Source organism: Gopherus flavomarginatus, chromosome 4 (genome assembly GCF_025201925.1).
Source record: "Gopherus flavomarginatus isolate rGopFla2 chromosome 4, rGopFla2.mat.asm, whole genome shotgun sequence".
NCBI classification, from domain to species: Eukaryota; Metazoa; Chordata; order Testudines; family Testudinidae; genus Gopherus; species Gopherus flavomarginatus.
Genome location: NC_066620.1, coordinates 70,148,468 through 70,168,538, shown reverse-complemented (window position 1 = coordinate 70,168,538; position 20,071 = coordinate 70,148,468). Strand labels below are relative to the sequence as shown.

Below are 20,071 nucleotides of genomic sequence, written 5' to 3'. Positions count from 1 at the left end.
ACTGGTCAGATGACATGAACTCAAGTGCCAGCAATATACAGATGACACACAGCTCTACCTGTTTTTCAACTCATGCAAACATGACACTTCCACTAAGATGGCCCAGTTCTTGCACAAGATCAGCTCATGGATGAAGAATAGCTGAATGAAGCTGGACCTGAGCAGCAGATGTTTTGCAGATGGGCAACCAAAAGCATTTTGAAGAGTTTACAGCCATGGTGCAATCTCCTTTAGTTGACGGTTCACACTCATAATTGGTCAATTCAGTTCATAATCTAGGAGTACTCTTGGGTTCTTCACTGATGCCAACCTCGTGCATAGCAGCATTTGCAAGTAATACTTTCGACCATCTCTGATGGGTTAGATGACTGTATCCCATCTTGGCAGATGATGAATTGGCCTCAGTTATTTACACCTCTCAATTAGATACTACAGTACAATATACCTGGGCATGAAGCCACCCGCCTTAGAAAACTCCAGCTAGTTACAACACTGTGGCACATCTCTTCACCACCACAGGCTACCATTAGCACATCAGACCTCTCCTCCTCTCTTTACACTGGCTTCCCACAGAACACCCAGTCAAGTTCAAAATCTCAGTCTTCATCTTCAAGGTGCTCAATGGTCTGTGCCCAAGATATTTAAAAGATCGCCAAGACTCCAGGATGAGGACCATGGCCAACAACTCTGCTCCTCTGGATCAATTGAAGCCTCTACAATAAGAGTGGAGTTCATCAGTGTAGGAGACAAAGCTTTCCCAGGGACCAGTCCATGGCTGTGGAATGAACTCACACAGGAACAAAGAACCATCACACTCCTCACCACCTCCGGTCCAAGGGGCAATGTGCTCTTCAACCTGACCTATCTAACACACACTTAGTAGTGTATACATAAAACCCTAAAAGCCCTACCAAAAACACAGTACACTGCATGCCCAATTCCACACTTCCGCCCTGGGGAGAATATGAGAAAACAAACCACACATACCAGATGTTAGACACGTCACTTAATGCAGATACTACAATGAGTGCAATATACAAGCCTATATAGGCTAGAATGGGCATATTGAAACAAAAATAGAGAAGAAACAACCAATTTAAAAAAAAACTGATGTGGGTTTTACTCTGGGGGAAGGTGAAGGTCAGTTCTTATTTTAACCAAAACAATTCACCCACTCCTACACAAAACCTATTTTATTTCCTCTATAGAGAACGGTATATTTAACTCAACCCACACTGTTGAAAGTAGCTCGAAGAGATTTTTAAACAAAGTCTACTGCTGTTTCTTATGGGTCACTGAGGCTACTATGTCACCAGCCTATTGAGAAAGAGAACAATGGTGCGCACTTTTGCTGTATAAAGTGTACAAATTGGGTTTTGCAACACAGGACATTACAGAAAATAGTTTGTGCAAGTGTAAGCTGTTTAAGAGACAACACCACCAAAGAGTTTCTTTGCACATATATCGACAGTGATACCCCTAGCCTGAAATAAAGGACATAAAACCAGTACTTTCATTTAGGAGCATAAGATGTGCCACACAGGAACCATTTATATGGATTTTGCTTAAACAATCCATTGGTTTGTAGAAACTTTCATATTGCAGCTGTCTCAATGGGCTTTATAAAAGGTCAAGATGGCAATATAAAATGTGACTTTGTATGATGGAGGTGTTGTTTGCAAACTTTATTTTATTCAACATGTTCAGGTTTTTCCAAACATTTAGTCTTGGGGGATGAGGCAATCAACTTCCAAATAGATGTTTGGAGAGGAAACTATTCACGTAAGGCCCAATTCAGCAAACACTTTTAAGCATGTGCTGAAGTCTCATTGACTTCATTGGAACTCGAGCATATGCTAGTGTTATGCACATGCTTAAATGTTTTCCTAAATAGGGATGATTTCAAAATATCCAATATACCAATCTGATGAGTAGAGGTGTGAAAACTTGTTCAGAAAAACAGAGATCCAAAGCAAACATTGGGAGATTTAATGCTGGATAGCCATTAGTTAACAGAGCTCTTACAAAATGACCCACTAAAGATGTAATGATTTGCCAGCAGCAATCTTACTCCTCTTTTGGGTTCCCTGCTTGGTTATGCCTCAAGATAATTGTTGGCCAAAAATGCCAGAGAAAAACAAAAAGAAGTAAGGCTGAAGCAAAAATAAATATAAGAAATGAAGACCCCAGTTTCACCAACAGTACAGGGAAAGAGCCCATTCATTAAATGTGTGAAGCAAACTGAAGACACAGTAATCTACTATTATTTACCTCAAGGTCAAGAGTATCTCAGTATTCAGAAACTTCTTTAAACAACTTGTTGAGCAGGAGTGCAAATGCACAGAGCTGATGAAAGTATAACTCACATTGTCACACCACTTACATTTGACATTCCTGTAAGAGACAAAAAAAGAAAATGGTGTACCTAAAAGAAGAGACCAGAGATGGGACCTTCTGGGTGAGATCTTCCAAAATAGCATCCAGCTGGTTTATTTCCCTGATAGCTTAATAAGGCTCAAACTCAGATATCTTTCTTAATGTCTTATTATTTTAAATGAAAGAATGAGTTGCAACGGATTTACTGTAGTTTCAAATACTTAGAATAACAACCTACAGGCCAAATTCAGAAGTAATCTTTATGGCAGTGTGAATTAGACTCCCTTATAATTTTTTCAGTTACTATAAGAAGAATTAGAATAGGCTCCAAGAGGGAGAGATGTTAAATTTTCCTTAATACCAAAAGGCAGCATAAATCCAGGGATAAGGTACCAAATTGAAACCTGCTTCTTCTAAATCTGCCAGGGCATATCACTTCATTTTTCTTCTCCTGGAGACTACAAATTGCAAATGTTAGTCCCATTGCTTAATGCAGTACTGGAAGGTGCTCGGATAGAGCTTGTCTCTCTGGTGCCACAGTACGGTCTAGGCGGATGTGAATTGTAGAGCACTCTGTCCTGTGTAGACGCTACTGGCACAAACTAAAAGGTACCTAGTTTGCATTAACATAGTCCTGTCGAAAACAGTACGACATCAGTTCAAACTACTTACCTTTTAGTGTTTGCCAGCAGGGTCTACATGGGGCAGTTAGAGCACATATTAGAGTGCTTTACAATTCGCACCCCCATAGACCAGTGTCATGGAGACAAGCCCAAAAGTGATAAGAGTACTATAAGATCCAGTATTGTATTGTATAGTATGGTATTTCTCTTCTTTACTTTCCACCATCAGTAAAGTGGGGATGATGATACTGACTCTCCTTTGTAAAGCACTCTGAGAACTATGACTAAAAAGCCCAATATAAGTGCTAACTATTATTAATTATCACTAGGTCTGGCTGCTATGAAAGCAGCAAAGAGTCCTGTGGCACCTTATAGACTAACAGACGTTTTGGAACATGAGCTTTCGTGGGTGAATACCCACTTCGTCAGATGCATGTAGTGGAAATTTCCAGGGGCAGGTATATATATGCAGGCAAGCTAGAGATAATGAGGTAGTTCAATCGGGGAGGATGAGGCCCTGTTCTAGCAGTTGAGGTGTGAAAACCAAGGGAGGAGAAACTGGTTCTGTAATTGGCAATCCATTCACAGTCTTTGTTTAATCCTGAGCTGATGGTGTCAAATTTGCAGATGAACTGAAGCTCAGCAGTTTCTCTTTGAAGTCTGGTCCTGAAGTTTTTTTGCTGCAGGATGGCCACCTTAAGGTCTGCTATAGTGAGGCCAGGGAGGTTGAAGTGTTCTCCTACAGGTAGGTACTGAAAGACTGTGAATGGCTTGCCAATTACAGAACCAGTTTCTCCTCCCTTGGTTTTCACACCTCAACTGCTAGAACAGGGCCTCATCCTCCCTGACTGAACTACCTCATTATCTCTAGCTTGCCTGCATATATATACCTGCCCCTGGAAATTTCCACTACATGCATCTGACGAAGTGGGTATTCACCCACGAAAGCTCATGCTCCAAAACGTCTGTTAGTCTATAAGGTGCCACAGGACTCTTTGCTGCTTTTACAGATCCAGACTAACATGGCTACCCCTCTGATACTTGGCTGCTATGAAGTGTCTGAAAAGTCCTAAACACATTTCCCTAATTAAAAGCTAAATGAGGAAGTCAAGAAATGTCTGCATACTATTTACACAACAAAGCTTGTCGAAAATGAATGAAAAATGTATTGATAAATAGAATTTTCTTATGTGTCAGAACGTATAGTTTATTCATATCAGGAATAATATGCTCTAGTCAAAAGGGAGACTATGTAATGCTTTTTACTGGGTCCGATATCAGACACTCATATCATGGGGATGAGCATGGTATATTGATACATGACAGTAAAAGCATGTGAGAGATTAGTGTAACTTAAATAAACTATAATTTGACAGAAGCATAATCTTATATTTTAAGATTTGTTTTTATGTTTTGAAGAGTTAATTGCATTAGGCATCCATGTGGTGCCCTGCATCAAATTGCTGAAGGCCAGATGTTGTAACCAGGTGCACTGAAATAAGTGGTATCAGTGAAATAACTGTAGAACATGAGCACTTACTGTTAAATTTGTAGTACATCTTTGGGAGTAGGCTATCCACAATAAGATCAGATTACTTATATTGTACAAATGTACAAGGCCGAAATAACTCATCAAAAAATCTGGGGGAAAAGTGAAAAAGATGGAGGTCAAAACTAATCCTACAGGAATAAGACTTAACATCAGAAGAGAATGAAGGAAACTAGGTGAGGTACATTTTAGGTGTCTTGGATTCAAACCAAAAGGATAAAATAGTTTTGATGCATAAACCTTTGTTTTTCATACTAAAGTCAAAATCTGCATGCCCACGAGTGGTTTCATATGCTCAGGAAAGACAAAATGTAGGGTACAAAATGTAATCCCTATAAATGGGGCTTATTATGGCTTATTATGGCAAAATACAAAGCATAGTCTCAATGTTCACGCTATGAACTGATCCAACGGAGAAACCTTTTCTAAATTCATAACTGTTGAATTGAGAGCAACATCGAGATTTTAAGACTATCATGCAGCATTTATCTCAAAGCTCTGAAGAAGAAGGGGAAAAAAGTCTTGAAAATAGGATGTGACTCTGCAATTGGATCCACATGGGCTCAAGTAGGCCACCCATAATGGGTAGATTGCAAGATCAGAGCATCTACCTCAGGAAACAGAAAGAAAAATCACTTTTATTTTGGGTTTTAGTGCTCTTTAAATTGATGTAGCATTTAGATGCCATGTCAGTAAGCACTCCACAACAACTTACGGCCTGGTATACACTAAAAAGTTTTACCAGCATAGGAAAAAAGTAAAAAAAAAGTCCTTTTTCTGGTGTAGCTCATTTCACTTGGGAACTTGTCTAAGCTATACTAGCAAAATGTTTTTGGTTTTTGCCTGTATAAACTGAACCTACACTAGCAGAGTTTGCGAATTTAGATATACAGATACAGCGATCTCAGCAAATGTTTTAAGTACAGACAAGGCCTTCCAGCTGGTCTGAGCAGGCAAAAGTAATTACCTTTTTTGAACAAGTCTTGTTGCAAGCAAAACGGTCTAGTGAATTTTGTTACTGGATGGCCTTTAAATCTGAACTCCCCACAGTTTACTTGCTTTCCTTCAGCAGAAAATACAAAATGTTCTAGAAAAGAATGTTGTTGCCAGTTGAACACGTATCTATTCTGACTCTCCAGTTTGCAGCAGAGTGCTGCAGGAGCTGCCAGCCTTGGGGAACAGCAGAACCTTTGTAAGAGTTTTGAGAGTGCTTGTAAATCTTAATGGTACAACACCCCCCCAAACCACTGAGTATAGTCCCAATTCCATGGGAGACAATGATTTCTGCCCCATCCCATCCCACCCAGCTTCACAAATGTTGCATAACTGAACTGGAAATGCCCTCCCTTTCTCCGTTCCCTCCCCTCCCCTCCCCGCCATTCAAACAGAGAAAGAGAGAGGAAAATCGAACACATGGGACAGCAAAACCTTCTGGTCTAAATCAATAAGGGCTAGAAAGCTGCATACAACTACTCCTAAATCATTTATCACGGTGAAGGTCTTGGAATCCTAGCTTTATCAAAATTTATTTTACACTAGAACAGAGGGAATAAATGAGCTATGAAAAACAAAAAACCATTACCACTCTGACCAGATTTCTTTATCTTTAACTCAAACTATGCTTGGCTATTCACTGACTCCAGCATTTTATCAGTCCGGACAATCAAGTCTTCTCAACACAAACAAACCCCACCCCTCCAAATATAGGAGTTTGCCCATATGCCAATTTCAGCTTTTGCTAATAAAGGTTTATCATTCCATACATATTCTAACTTGGCTAAAATACAAAAGATAGCTAATCCTGACTGGACAAGCACCTATAGACACCCACAACTCCCTGTGAATTTTGGCCTAAATTCCCACCAGTGGTTTTAAGTGCTTCAGTGTTTAAGTGCCCAACTTAAGATCACTTCTGAAAAAATCAGAATGTTTGAGCCAAAAACCAGTGGCAACTTCTGAAAAAGTTTGGCTACAGTAGCATTCAGTGGTGAGCCAGCTGAGGCTCAACAGGTACTTCTACTGGGACTAGATTGAAGGAATGGAATGACAAGTTCTGCTATAAGGATGGGAAGAGCTATTGCCTAGGTATCTTGCTGTTGATGGATTTGGAAGGACTGATTTGGTGTTGGATCAAGATGTGATTGGGTTAAGAACTGATCTGGGCTTCTTTTAAATCTCGCTGTTCTGGAACTCACTGCCATTTCTGTTTCCTTTGACAGATTCACTGTAGAAGTATGAACAATATTCTGAATGGTTGGAAGTATCCTATGCAGGGACAGACTTAAGGGGCAGAGTGCGGTCAGCGATCGTGCAGCATGAGGTCCAATGGTCACATCTCCTTAGGCTTTTTTAAAAAAAGATAAAATTTAAAAAACCGCCCCCAATAAAACAAACATCACAGCCTAAACAAAAATAGCATCTCACCCAAACTGCATCGGCTTGTGTATTCCCAGTTATTGGAACCTCAGACCACAATGACACTTTTCCTTGTCAAATTTGTTCTATGATGCTGTTGCTGTCCAGCTCCAACCTTGCTATCTCATCTCTCTCAATTGCAAGGAGTGCAAGGTCACTCAGCCATGTCTGTCATCATGTTGAATGCTTGTAGATTTTCCGTGTCTTAAAGTGCTCAGTTGGTATGGTCAGGAAGAATTTCCATTTCCAGTAGATCATCATCAAGAGATCTGGACACTCTGAAATTCAAATAGATCTGGACCCCAAGTGACAAAATGTACACCACAGTGTCCTTTGTAAAACCATACATCTTGAAAGACAATCTCATGAACTAAATCTAAAAAAAAAATGAGTATTTTCATGTGATTTTAAGAACATCCTCCTTTGACTCTTCTAAAGTTTTATTTTGAAGTTGCCAGGGATAGAGGAAACCAGAGAGTAGATAAGTCTTGAAATTTCTCACATCAAGATTTTAGTTCCCCAAATATATTGTCTAAGACCTTGAAATATTTTGTTTGATAGTTATCCTTGGCTTCTAATACAGAATCATTTATAAATTCATCATCCATGTAGCGTACACGCCTCTTACTGTAGCTTGGACAGTATGCATTTTCAAAACCCGCCTCTTCCAAGATTCTTTTACAGTTTCCTCATACTCCTCTTCAGATGTAAGTTTCCAGAGCTCATTCACTTTTCTCTCAAATGTGTGGAGGACTTGGAACCGGTCAATTTTCTTTTACTGAAGGTTTCCAGATCCTATGCCACCATAACAGATTGAGGTAGAACATCCAAGCCATCCAAGACAGGCATTGATACTATGACCCTTCGCAAACTGTAGAGCTGCCTCATGTGACTGCACATGTTGTCTGCTCCTCCCCTGAAGAGATATTGACTTTAGCATATTGTTCCAGTCACTGTTAACCATGTTGTTTTCCAAGTTTCTATATCCCCAAACAACAAAAATGTAACAGCATGCATAATCTTAAAGATATGAGTATGCTAAGCCGTTTGAAATGCAAATCTTCATGTGGTGCATTTTTAATTCTATCAAATGAAGATGGAAAATGGAAGTTTGGAGAGGGTAAAAGGAAACGGGCCTTTTGGCCCATTACGTTCAGTGGCTGGCAAGGACCAATCTGTAAAAGCATTCACAGTTGCTCAAATGATAAAACTGAATCTTGAAAACAATTTTTCTTAGATAGGAATATCAAATTTCTTACAGCAGGAAGTCTGTTTTGGCCTGCTCCACTGTTGACCTGTTCATCTACAGGGCCATTGGTATAGCTTCTTTCAAGTTCATCGATAGCATCTTTTGGATTTTTTTGTTGTTGCTGGTTGTAAGATCGTCTGTCTATGGGATCTTTGGCTTCATAGCTCATCTTCAGTTGTGCTGGTTTCAAGCAAATTTCTCCGGAAATACATACTACAGGTGCAACTTCTGTGGACAGCACAAATTGTTTTCCTCACAAATCTTGACACAATGACAGAGTCATGCTTGCTGAATTGAGAGGCAGCTCTTGACTTTCTACTTCAGACTGCAGGAGTTGATCAGGAAGTTTACAAAATGATAGTTCCTGGTCTTTGGAGGCAGTTTGTAATAAAACTCCCCCCCCCCACCCCCAAGCCAGACCTATTTGTATTTTTGTCATTTTCAGATATCTTCCAGTATGAGAATAACTGCACTGGAAGTATAGGCCTAACTAAAGTACATTCGTGTGCTGCTTCACTTATCCTACATTTGTGGGAATAATCCTAAAAAAAAGTTGAATATAGCAGAGATAGACAGCACTAGAGTGTGGCTGGCTGAGGAGAGTGCTGTGAGGCTGGGGAGAGGCCACAGCAGGCAAACACACATCTCTGAGTCCCACAGCAAGAGCAGGCTATGGAAACAAGCTACAATTGCCGACAGAAGTGCCTTCAGCACTGGAGCATGCCCAGGGGTGGCTCTAGCTTTTTTGCCGCCCCAAGCACGGCAGTCAGGCAGCCTTTGGCAGCTTGCTTGTGGGAGGTCCCCAGTCCCACGGATTTGGCAGCTTGCCTGCGGGAGGTCCCTAGTCCTGCAGATTCAGTGTCGTGCCTGCGGGAGGTCCGCCAGTCCCGTGGTTTAGGCATACCCACTGCCGAATTGCTGCCAAATCCGCGGGACCGGCGGACCTCTCGCAGGCAAGCCATTGAAGGCTGCCTGACTGCCGCCCTCGCAGGGACTGGCGGGGCTCCCCACGTGGCTTGCCACCCCAGGCGCATGCTTGGAGCACTGGTGCCTGGAGCCGCTGCTGCCAGTGGCTGTGACCGCTGCAGGATAGGTTAGGAAACTTCTACTCCCACCAGTCAGTGTTAGGCATGCTCAAATGCTGCAGGGTTTTGTAAAGGCATGGCAGGAAAGGTAGGCATAGGTCCCCTGGAACGCCTATAAAAGTGGAGGCTGATGGCCAGGGGCTGTGTTAGACCCATACAACCTCTGCAATTGCATCAGCCCTGAGGCAGCGAGGGGACCCCTTGCCATGGTGACTGACTCAGTTACTTGGGAGGGTGGGGCCCCAGAATCGAGTGCTGGAAGATGTCGTGGAATTTCTGGTGCAGCTGCTCAGAGTCCCATGCATTTGAAGGCTTAGGGCTGCTCAACCATACAACATATGCTCAGTGGAGGTTGCTGCCATTATTTGTGGCCTAGTGGAAACTCTAGGAAGAAAAACCTGCTGGTTCCCATTACCCACATTTGAATTTGCCCAGGGAGAGTGCCTCTAAAAGGTGGCTGTACTATGAATTCTGATTAGCAGGATCGCCAATGGCAGACCGTTTTGGTCAGAGGCTCCTCTTCCCTTCCCATTGCTTGGGCGAATTCAGATGCTGACAGCAGGAACCAGCATACTGCCCTTCCTAGAGGGGGGAGAAAACATTTATTTTGTATTAATCAGATACCAATGGAATGATAATTATGAATGAAACATAATACTCTAAGAATTTCAAGCTCTCTACAGCTTAGTGTGTGGCCATATCTGGTGCCTTGCCCATAACTGGGAGTTTAAATTAACATTTTTTACTTTCAACAGTACTGGTGTGCTCAGATTCTGATTATGGGATTCTCGCATTTTACCACCATCAGCTATTCTTCAATCTCAGGCCTAGGGGGCTTTCTCTAGTGATAGAAACCTTCAAAAGTTCCAATGTGAGTATGATTTGCATAAGTTCAGATTCTTGTCTAAACTTCTCAAGTCTGCAAAGATAGAACAAGAAATCTCTTAGGAAGAGGCACTTTCCTGATTCTCGTCTTGGTCAAAAAACAAATGAAAAACAGTGGAGCACCTCAAAAATCGGTCATTGATGTGCTGATTCATTCTATGAACAGTAGTGAGGTTTTTTTTTTCTGTGAGCGCTCTAAAAGGGAACTAAATCAACATTTATGACTGCAAGAGTATGTCAGCTTCTGTCATGGCCTCCATTGCTGCTGGCTTCAGAAATAAGCATCTAGAGTGAAATTCTGGCTGTATTGAAGTAAATGGCAAAATTCCCATTTTCCTGAAAAGATTCCAGGAAGAAAATCCTGGCCCAGTTCATCAAACTCAAATTAGCTTACTTGCCATAGCACTGTCTATTAATATATTGGAAGTCTTTATAAAGCGCACCTCCTCCATAAGAAGAGGATTCAGGATGCTAGGACTTCAAAGGGCTAAGGGGTTGTGCACAGAACTATCTCCTCTCCCCCTCCTCACCAACAGTAGTCAACATACTACCTCTGAATGCAACGTGACAGTGTTATTTTGTTTTCCTTTCTAGTGCACTTTACTGAACCTGCTGATTTTGTTGTTCTTGACATGAAGGCATCAATCATTGCAACCTTCTTTGGTAAGTAAGTATAGACTACACAAATACACTTACGAACACTGTCTAGGACTGAGTCAATGACTTTGGAAAAGTATCCACGTCACATGAACAATGCACATCTGAATGATGCAGACGTTTTGGGTTCAGTAGTGAATGCCAGTGAAATGTTTGCTAAGAAAGGCACTCTCCTGGGGAAAGAAGTATCTGAGATCTGGATAAAATTACAACATGATGAAAAACTTTCAAAGATGGCTCGAAAGACCTGGAAGGGACGCTTTAGTTCTCCAATCCAAGTCAATGGCTAGTGGCTTCCTGCGTTCATTTAGGTCTGCCACAGGTAGTTGGGCTCCCAGTAGAAGATGTAGGGGGACCTTGTACAGCTATATTCAGTCCTGGTTACCCCCATTTCTTGATTTCCTCAGCCAAAAAAATTACATTAAATTAATCACATGCACTGATCATTAGACTGCACATGGGCTGCAATAATTATAGTAGACTGCATAATTATGCAATGTCTAAATCTTAAAGGCCCGCTCCGAGGAAGAACAATGTGTATTTCATGCTGCAAAGATCTTCTTTTATTTTTTTTCTCCTGTGTCCAAGGAGGATGCAGGACCTTTAACATGATCAAGATGATATTCAGGGGAAAGGACTGCAAATATACCTTGACGTCATTTACCAGGATGTTGTGCAGGAGAGACCTGCTCCTTTAGAGAGCACGTAGAGGCTCCAAGGTTTGCAGCGAACCTTACACAATCAATCTTGGTTTGGTTGAATGGATCAAACATGATTTTGTGTGTGTGTGTTTTAGTTACAAGTTTCTCTTTGAAAGAATCCAGCCATCATATTGCCTAGCTGCATTTTCTGTCACTAACTGTGATACTGCCCTAAGTGGGAACTGTCAAGGATGGTTGGATACTCAGGGTTAGCTATATTTTCCCTTCATTTTAATCTGCGCAGTTAAGTCTGCCACAAGGCAAGAGACCAATGGCCTGATTATTTTCTCTGGACCAAATTCTACCCTAATAGTACATGCAACCCAGCTGAGCTCACTGACATGGCACGAGGGGTCAGTCAGGGCAGAATCTGGCCCTCTTTTCTGTGGATTGTATTTTTTTTTAAAAATGGAAGAGCCTTCCTCCCCACTGACAATTCCACTTCTCTCAAGTAACAGAGTCCCCAAGCTTTATTTGGCATGCCTGCCATTTGGAGTAAGTGGCACTCATACTCAACTTACATACTGTGGCATGGGGTTAGGGCACTGCCCCAGCCTTTGAACAAGTTCCAAGAGCTGTTAAGTCCATGCACTTGCTGGAAGAAATCTGTAGCAATTTAGGGGTGGGAAGGGAGGAATAAGATTGCTATGGCATACTCCAGTCAAGAGTAAATTTAAACATATTATTATAGTGTCTCTCCACACAGCATGGGGAATTTTAATCCTCTCTAAAGTAAAAGAGGAGTTAAACAGAATGGTTACACATTAGGTTATTGAAGAAGGAATGGGGAACGTTCTTACTGTCAGTGCGTAATGTGGAGTTCTGGCAGCAGTGCCCCAGAAAAGTGGAACAGTTCCTCTACAATTGGGTGCAGATTCTCCATCCCCCATAAGCTGAATTCTGATGCAGTGGAAGGGGCGGGGAAGAACACTGCCGGGGCGGGGGGACACACTGCAGAGAGGTGGTTGCTGCTCCATGATCTTCAGCCATCCAGCCCCGCGTAAATTAAAGCTGGACATGCAGCCTCCTGAATCCATCCCCCAAATGAAAAGGATCTTAGACAGGATTCACAGTCTAAGCAGATCTATACCCAACCCATAAGAAATATTACCTCATTTGCATCAACTCCTCAAAAGAGAAGAGGAGTACTTGTGGCACCTCAGAGACTAATACATTTATTTGGGCACAAGCTTTTGTGGGCTAAAACCCACTCCATCAGATGCATGCAGTGGAAAATACAGTAGGAAGATATACATATACAGAGAACATGGAAAAAATGGGGGTTGCCATACCAACTCTAATAAGACTAATCAATTAAGGTGGGCTATTATCAGCAGGAGGAAAAAAAAACTTTTGTAGTGATAATCAGGATGGCCCATTTCAAACAGTTGACAAGTCTCCAAGGTGCCACATGTACCCTCCTTCTTTTTGCTGATACACACTAACATGGCTGACACAGACTAACACGGCTACCACTCTGAAACCTGTCAAAAGGGAAGGTACCTGACACAGAAGCAAAACATAAGAATAAGCACCCACCCGAGAAGCAACTCCTTTCTGAAGCATCTATATGTACCTTGAATAAAATAACTAAGTGCAGCTATCAAAGCCTATGGATTAGGGGACCCATTAGACCAAATTACTAAACTGTATATAGAGTTTAGAAATGCACGAAGAGTCTCAGGTAGCTCTGTGTAATAACAGGAGATGTGTGGATTGCACAGAACTTGGAAATAAATATCTAGCTATATCTCCCCTCTACTGTGAAATAAAGACAGAAGCAAAACTTCAACAGACCTGTGCAAAATGGGGAATGAGGCTGCATGCAGAGGACGGCTACATGGCATGCTACTCTTCATAATGTGCAGCTACATGCAATGAGCATCCTACAGTACATGAAAAAATCATCCAGTGGATCCATGTAGCATAATTCTCATCTAAAGGTTTGCGGTTTACAAAGCAATGCACACTGTAAGTTGCTGCTGCACAGAGCAGCAGTTAATGTCCCTGCTAGCATCACGTGACTCTTCCCATCTACATGCACACAATCACAGTGGGGTACTACTGGCTATATGAGGCATGATGCACCACACTACCATTGCTGGGGGAGGATGTGAATGAAAAGTTGAAACAAGTGGATATCCAGCAATCCACTGAATATTTCTGTGGAGCCTTGGACTCGGTGCATTCAATAGATCGTGCCCCTCCAGCCCAATCAGATCCACAGCACTGTCAGGTCTGCCCCAGGCAGGGGAGAAGCGCATGAATCTGTGCATTTAACACAGTCAAGGATCTTGAAAAGCATATTCAACTTGTGTGTATTTCTAGCCACAGAAGGCAAGGGACAAGGTCCTAGATCAGACTCTGAACAATTGCAAATACAGATGGGACATGGGAGATTAGGAGGGTGAGGGTGTTTGTAATGCAGGTTAATGCACAATATAGTACCTATAACAAGTCCAGAAAATAGAACATTTTTGTAGGACCATTAATTAGCAGACAGCCCTATAATGGTAAGTGAGATCTACTGGTCACCACCATATAGTTTCCACATTTTAAAAAAAGCACTGAAATAGTTAAACGATAAACCTCAGCCTCTGGTGATGCGTTAACTGTAGGAAAATAGGCAATCACCAAACCAAATCAGGTCAGTGGTCCATCTAGTCCAGCAGCCCGTCTCCATCAGAGCCCAATACCACCTGCTTAGGCACTAGAGCTTTCATCTGTGTCGTGTTAAGGAACAACCTTCCTATAGGGGAAGTTTCTTCCTAACAACCCCTCCCTAATCCCTCAGTTAATTGTTGGTTTGTGCAGCCATAAAGCATGAGGTTTTCTAGCCCCAATGTTATTTATTCTATTTTATATACTTGTGGGTGCTCTCATTACTCATGAAAATGTCTAATCCTTTCTTGAGCCTGTTAAACTCTTGGACTCAACTGCATCTTTTGGTAGTGAATTCCCCCAAGTTATCTATGTGTTATGTGAAAATGTAAGTATTCCAACAGTCAGTCAACCTCTACTTCCCTGCAAACAAACAAACACACAGCACTGAAATATGTCTTTTCAAACAGAATTCTACTGGTTGCTGGAAAAATGTTAATTTCATTTTTTAAAAACAGGATGATTCAGATTTATTATTAACTCCAGAACATCCAAGCACAGAGGCATGTGCTGAAAGATGCTGCAGTTTCCTGTTTACCTGACATCCTATTTTTTTTTGTCTTAGCTTTGTTTCTGACTTGTACATATGCAACTAAAGAAGCCACAAAGAAGAACAAAAAGGCTAAACTATGTAAGTAGTCTCAGCAGCATGCCTAATTGCTTCAAAACAGGAATGTCCACTGCAGAAAAAAAGCCATAACTTCACTCAGATTATTTTTTGTCAACTCCTTGGGACTTCTGTTAGGAGCCATTAGGCACATACAACACTACACAGCCTCTTTGCAGAAAACATACGCATCACATAATGAAATCTATACATCAAGTGAACTATACCTAATACAGCATATGACATTCAGTACTACATAGAAATGCTGAGATACCATAGTGAAGAGCCTGGTAGAAAAGCCTAGGTAAGAGACATAAATACATTGAAATACATACACTGGAAGGTGAAACCTGTGCATCTTAACCATTGGAAGAGGACATTATATGGGACTTCTAGCTACAGTCCCAAAAGGACTTTTCTGTGCATTCAGTTTTGCTGCATTGGGTGAAATGCAAGCCTGCCACTAGGTTGTATAATCTAACTGGTGAAGATAAAACAGAGCTTAAGTTTATATTCATATCCCTTGTTTGCTGTGCATAGCAGTCAAACATTTTTAATGGGTTAGGGCAAGATCATAGCATTTTACCACAGCCTTGCCTTGGAAGGTGAAACAACCATATTACCACAAGGGGAACACTGGTGGACATTCTGCCTCAGGGATGCATGCAACTCCCAGCTCTCACTTCTGCCCCTTTCCCCCATCCTATGACCACAATCTATCCCATAGTGATTAAAATCTTTTATATTACACTGGAGATTTCCTTTAGGGTCAGAAATGTCCATTCACTTCCTCAATCCATCTTTAGTTACAACCCTATCCGTGTAATGTATTTATTATGTTACAAGCAAACACACTTCTTGTGCCCTGAAGGAATTCGCTCATATGCTCAAAGAGGGCACTGTTGTGCATTACATGGTTACACAACTATTGGAATATTAAATCTAACTTTTCCGCTTTTTTGCATTCACAGATGTACCTGAGATAGACTGCGATATCAAAGCAGGGAAGATAATCAATCCAGAATTCATTGCAAAATGTCCACCAGGATGTCAAGACATAAAATACCGTGTTTATGGCACCAACATTTACGCTTCTTTTTCCACTGTGTGCAGTGCTGCTATTCACAGGTCAGCAGCTTTAAACTACTGAGACACTCCAGTACAGAATTATAATTCCAGTATAGGGGGGTCATTGGCTTTGGAGCTTATTAAACCCTGCCTGGTCTTTGCAGATTGAATTGCAGGCCACGATTCTTATATTAAAAAAAAAGAGTATAAGAGATAGACAGTATTTGATGTGATGGGTCCAATCTGAGAGTGCTAGGCACCCAGAACTTTTACTGAAATCACTTCTTGTTCCCAGCTCTGCCACTGGCCTGCGGGGTGACCTTGAGCAAGGCACTTCACCTCTCTATGCCTGTTTCCCCATCTGTAAAGTAGGAACACTTTGTCGTAGAGGGATTTGAGATCTACGGATGAAAAGCGCTGTAAGAGCTAGGTGTTAGTTATTACTGAGCGTGCTCAGCACCTTGCATGAGGTGCTCAGATTTTTCCAGATCACTCATTTATGGATAGGAAATGACTGTGTTTTCACTATTTTATACCATCAGAAGTGTTCACGGTCTCACATAAATAATAATCTCACTAATCATGTGTAGGCAACATAGGTTATCATCTCTCTTGGTAGGATTCTTTCTAGTGATCCCATTTAAGCTAGAAAAGACCCTGAAAACATTCACTGAAAGCATCTGCTCCAAACCAGGGGCAGATGTTGCCTCCCAAATCAATGGGTACTCTATACGGAATTGCCAAGGGGGCTCCAGTCACCTGCAGCATGACTCCCTACCCCAGCTCCCTACTCCAGCCCACTACTACCCCCTCAGCCCTAGTCCCAACGCAGTGTGGAAGGGAGGGCTGAGGGGGTAGTAGTGGGGCTGGAGAACAAGCCCATCCCACACTCAACCTGTAGTGGTAGCTCCTGTCCCATGGGCTGGGCCTAGCGCCACAAATTGTGACCCAGCAGTCAGATTCAGCCAGCTGCTCATGACTCCCTCTCCTGTCCTCGGTGTTCCCTCCTCACCAGGCTGGAAGGAATGTACATTTGACTGGTTCTGCACCCTGGGGTGCAATTGAACCCATGAACCCACACTAAAGCCACCCAGACTCCAAATATTGAGTGACTTAAACACGTCCCAGAAAAACCAGAATTGGTGAAAAGGTACTTTACAAACTGCCATGCCAAACTGCAGGCAATTCACTGGTGGAGCATAGCATACGCTGAGAGAGACACACTGTGTGGGTAAAAATCCTATGCAGCTCTTTATTGTATCAGCTAGCTTTTATGTATATAGACTACTGCCATCTGCTGGCTGAAGTAATGTGTGTTCAGGTGTTTGTTACTGAATTGTCAAGAAGTGACTAGCTTACAGAAAACAAATTCTTCCCTCAGAATACTTGTGTACAATTCCCATTGACTAAAATGGGAGTTGTCCATGAATACCTAAGGGCAAACTGTGTCAAAAACAATTTAAACCTAACACAACATAATGATCGAGAATATAGTTTCTCCTGTAGCTTAAGTGGTAGACGCCTATATTTTTGGAGCAGAAGGTCTCAGTTTTCTCTAGGTGCCATCTGAGTTTGGATTTGTTGACTATTCTGATGTGTGTATGAAATCTGTGAGTTTCCTTTCTTTCTATTGCCAGCAACAATTTAAATTATTCAAAGAGAACAATTTAAATTATTCAAAGTTATTTTTCACCATTTTATGTTTCTCATTCCACTTAGCATAGACTGCTCTGTTTATAGTAGCAGTCACTTCTTGGTTTCAAACAAGTGCTTCAGTGTCTGCAGAAACTGAGACTTCATACACACTAGGATGCATATAATGTCATCACATGTGGTAAACACTTCGTAGCATTCAGCACACACAGAAGCTGCCATGTTTTCCATTGATTTCAGTGGTGTTTCTTTTGATTTACACCACTGTGAGATTAGAATCAGGCACAATCAGATACAGGTAACACCTGGTCCATTTCTTTTGAACAGGGAAAATACTAGGTTCTGCAAAATAAAGGGGGAAATTACCCTCCTATTTGTCAAAATTTATTTTAGATTCTTGGGCCCTGAATCTTGTCCTACATACATACCCATAAATCACAGCTGCCAGAGTTAATGTACTTACAATGGTATAAAGGCAGTGAGATCTGACTCAATCTTTTGAACCTTAGAAGTTTTATGCCAAATCCGGCGTGATTTAAAAATCCAGCTGAAGTCAACATGGTTGCACAAAGTAACTCAGGAAAGAGTTCAGCCCTTTTTTTCCTATACACGTGGGTCTTCAAGAGCCAGGGACCTGTTCTGAACCGGCACTGCTGGTCAGACAACGCCATCGGACAATTTACTTCAGCCATATACTGACACTTGAGTTAGGTTAAAATACAAGACCCCTAGGTCATCTGTAAGTGCACAAACACTTCTTAGCTGCAGACTTCTCCAAACTGCACTGAGGACTGTTGTAACCTCAACCATGTCATTTAAAATGAGAGGACACTTTCCTAACTCTTGTATAGTTGAACACTTCCTAAATTTCTCTGCCTCATTTCTGATATCATTTAACACTTCCCAACCCCCTTTTGTAGTGGTGCAATTGACATCTCAGGAGGGAAAATCCTTGTTCAGAAAGTTGCTGGACAATCTGGTTACAGAGGGAGCTTCTCCAATGGAATCCGATCCTTGTCCCTACCACGCTGGAGGGAGTCCTTCATTGTTTCAGGTACTACCCTCCCTACTCCTGCAAAAAAAAAAAAAAGCAGCAATCTACATAGCTAATTCAGTTATTGTGTTATACTATCATGCTTTAAAGTGACATGTACTCTATGCAAAGGAACTGGTCAGTTGAATTCATGACCAAAGCCCCATCACCCTGTTGTGTTGTTAAAAGCTTATCCAAATAAATGGTCACTCAGAGTAGACTGTATACCTTCATAATTTGATACCTCTGCTTTCTTACATGCTTTGATGTACAGTGAAATAGATAACTATGCTGACACAAAGTATCGTCTGGGGTATCTGAGTTAGCACGCATTTAAACGGATGGGCCAGTTCACATCTCAGAGCTATTGTCTGCCTAAATTTGCAGAGAGCCTGAAACATCTGTTTCAGTTAACCTCACTCCATGCTTTGAAGCTTTATTTCCTAACCATAAACTGCAAAAAACTTTTTGTTCCAGTTATTGGCCACAGCAAGCAGTGCCAGGGCTCCTTATTAAAAGAAATACATATCCCAATTTTAAAAGATTACCAGTCCCATATCTCAAAGCATATTCAGTGGAGGGATAGTTTAGTGGTTTGAGCATTGGCTTACTAAACTCAGGATTGTGAGTTCAATCCTTGAAGGGGCCACTTGGGGATTGGTCCTGCTTTGAGCAGGGGGTTGGACTAGATGATCTCTTGAGGTCCCTTCCAACCCTAATAATCTATAAATGTTCTGATGAGACATCATCCTGTCTTTAGTGACCGTATCAATTACAGTTCTGCTCCACCTCTAGTAAGCAGCCAATTTGTGTCAGTCCATTAAATTCTTACTTAAGTCAGATTTTGTTGTCCTGAATTCCTCCCCAACTTGTGGCTTGTCTTTGCACCCCTCTGGGCACATGCTATACTGTAAATTGTAGAACACTCTGAAGCGTTGCGCTCTCACTGCCCCATGTAGATCCTGCTGACACGCTCTAATCTAATAGGTTCCTAGTGCAGGTTGATGTTGTCCTGTTTCAAACAGCACTACGTTAACGTACACTAGGAATCAGTGAGAGCATGACACTACAGAGTGCTCTACTGTTTACAGTGTGACTTGTGCCCCAGAGGGATTAAAGACAAGTCCTGAAAGTCCCAGGCCAAATTCAGAGGTGATGTGTAAATTAAGTCCCCTTACACTCAACTGTACCAATGCATAGAGAAGTCTAAGTTAGTAAAGGAGGCGCTAACTTACATGGTTTTATGTTGCTTCTGTATTGAACCTCCTGTCACACAAGTGGATGGTGGTGTGCACGTTTCCACTGCTGGGCTAAGAGAAGTAACCAGTACTACTAGTTAACTGCTAATATTTCAGGCATACCTTGTGGAAAGATCAACATAGCACAAATGTATGAACAGCCATTCCCAAGAAATTCAAGTGAAGAAATATTTTTTTTTTTTTGCTAACAGCAAATAAGGTGTAGGAATATGATCAAACTGAGCTGTCATTTGGAATTTGAATGAATGTT

General features: G+C 41.7%; 1 protein-coding gene across 1 annotated transcript in view; it reads left to right on the top strand.

The window, feature by feature from the left end:
* VIT (vitrin) overlaps positions 1–20,071 on the top strand; it is an 87,071-nt gene that overhangs the window by 14,578 nt on the left and 52,422 nt on the right. The window contains exons 2-5 of the mRNA XM_050950298.1: positions 10,777–10,845; positions 14,767–14,832; positions 15,780–15,936; positions 18,450–18,583. Of these exons, the coding sequence (XP_050806255.1) occupies positions 10,815–10,845; positions 14,767–14,832; positions 15,780–15,936; positions 18,450–18,583 (388 nt within the window). The 5' untranslated portion in view covers positions 10,777–10,814. The remainder of the gene's footprint in view (positions 1–10,776; positions 10,846–14,766; positions 14,833–15,779; positions 15,937–18,449; positions 18,584–20,071) is intronic.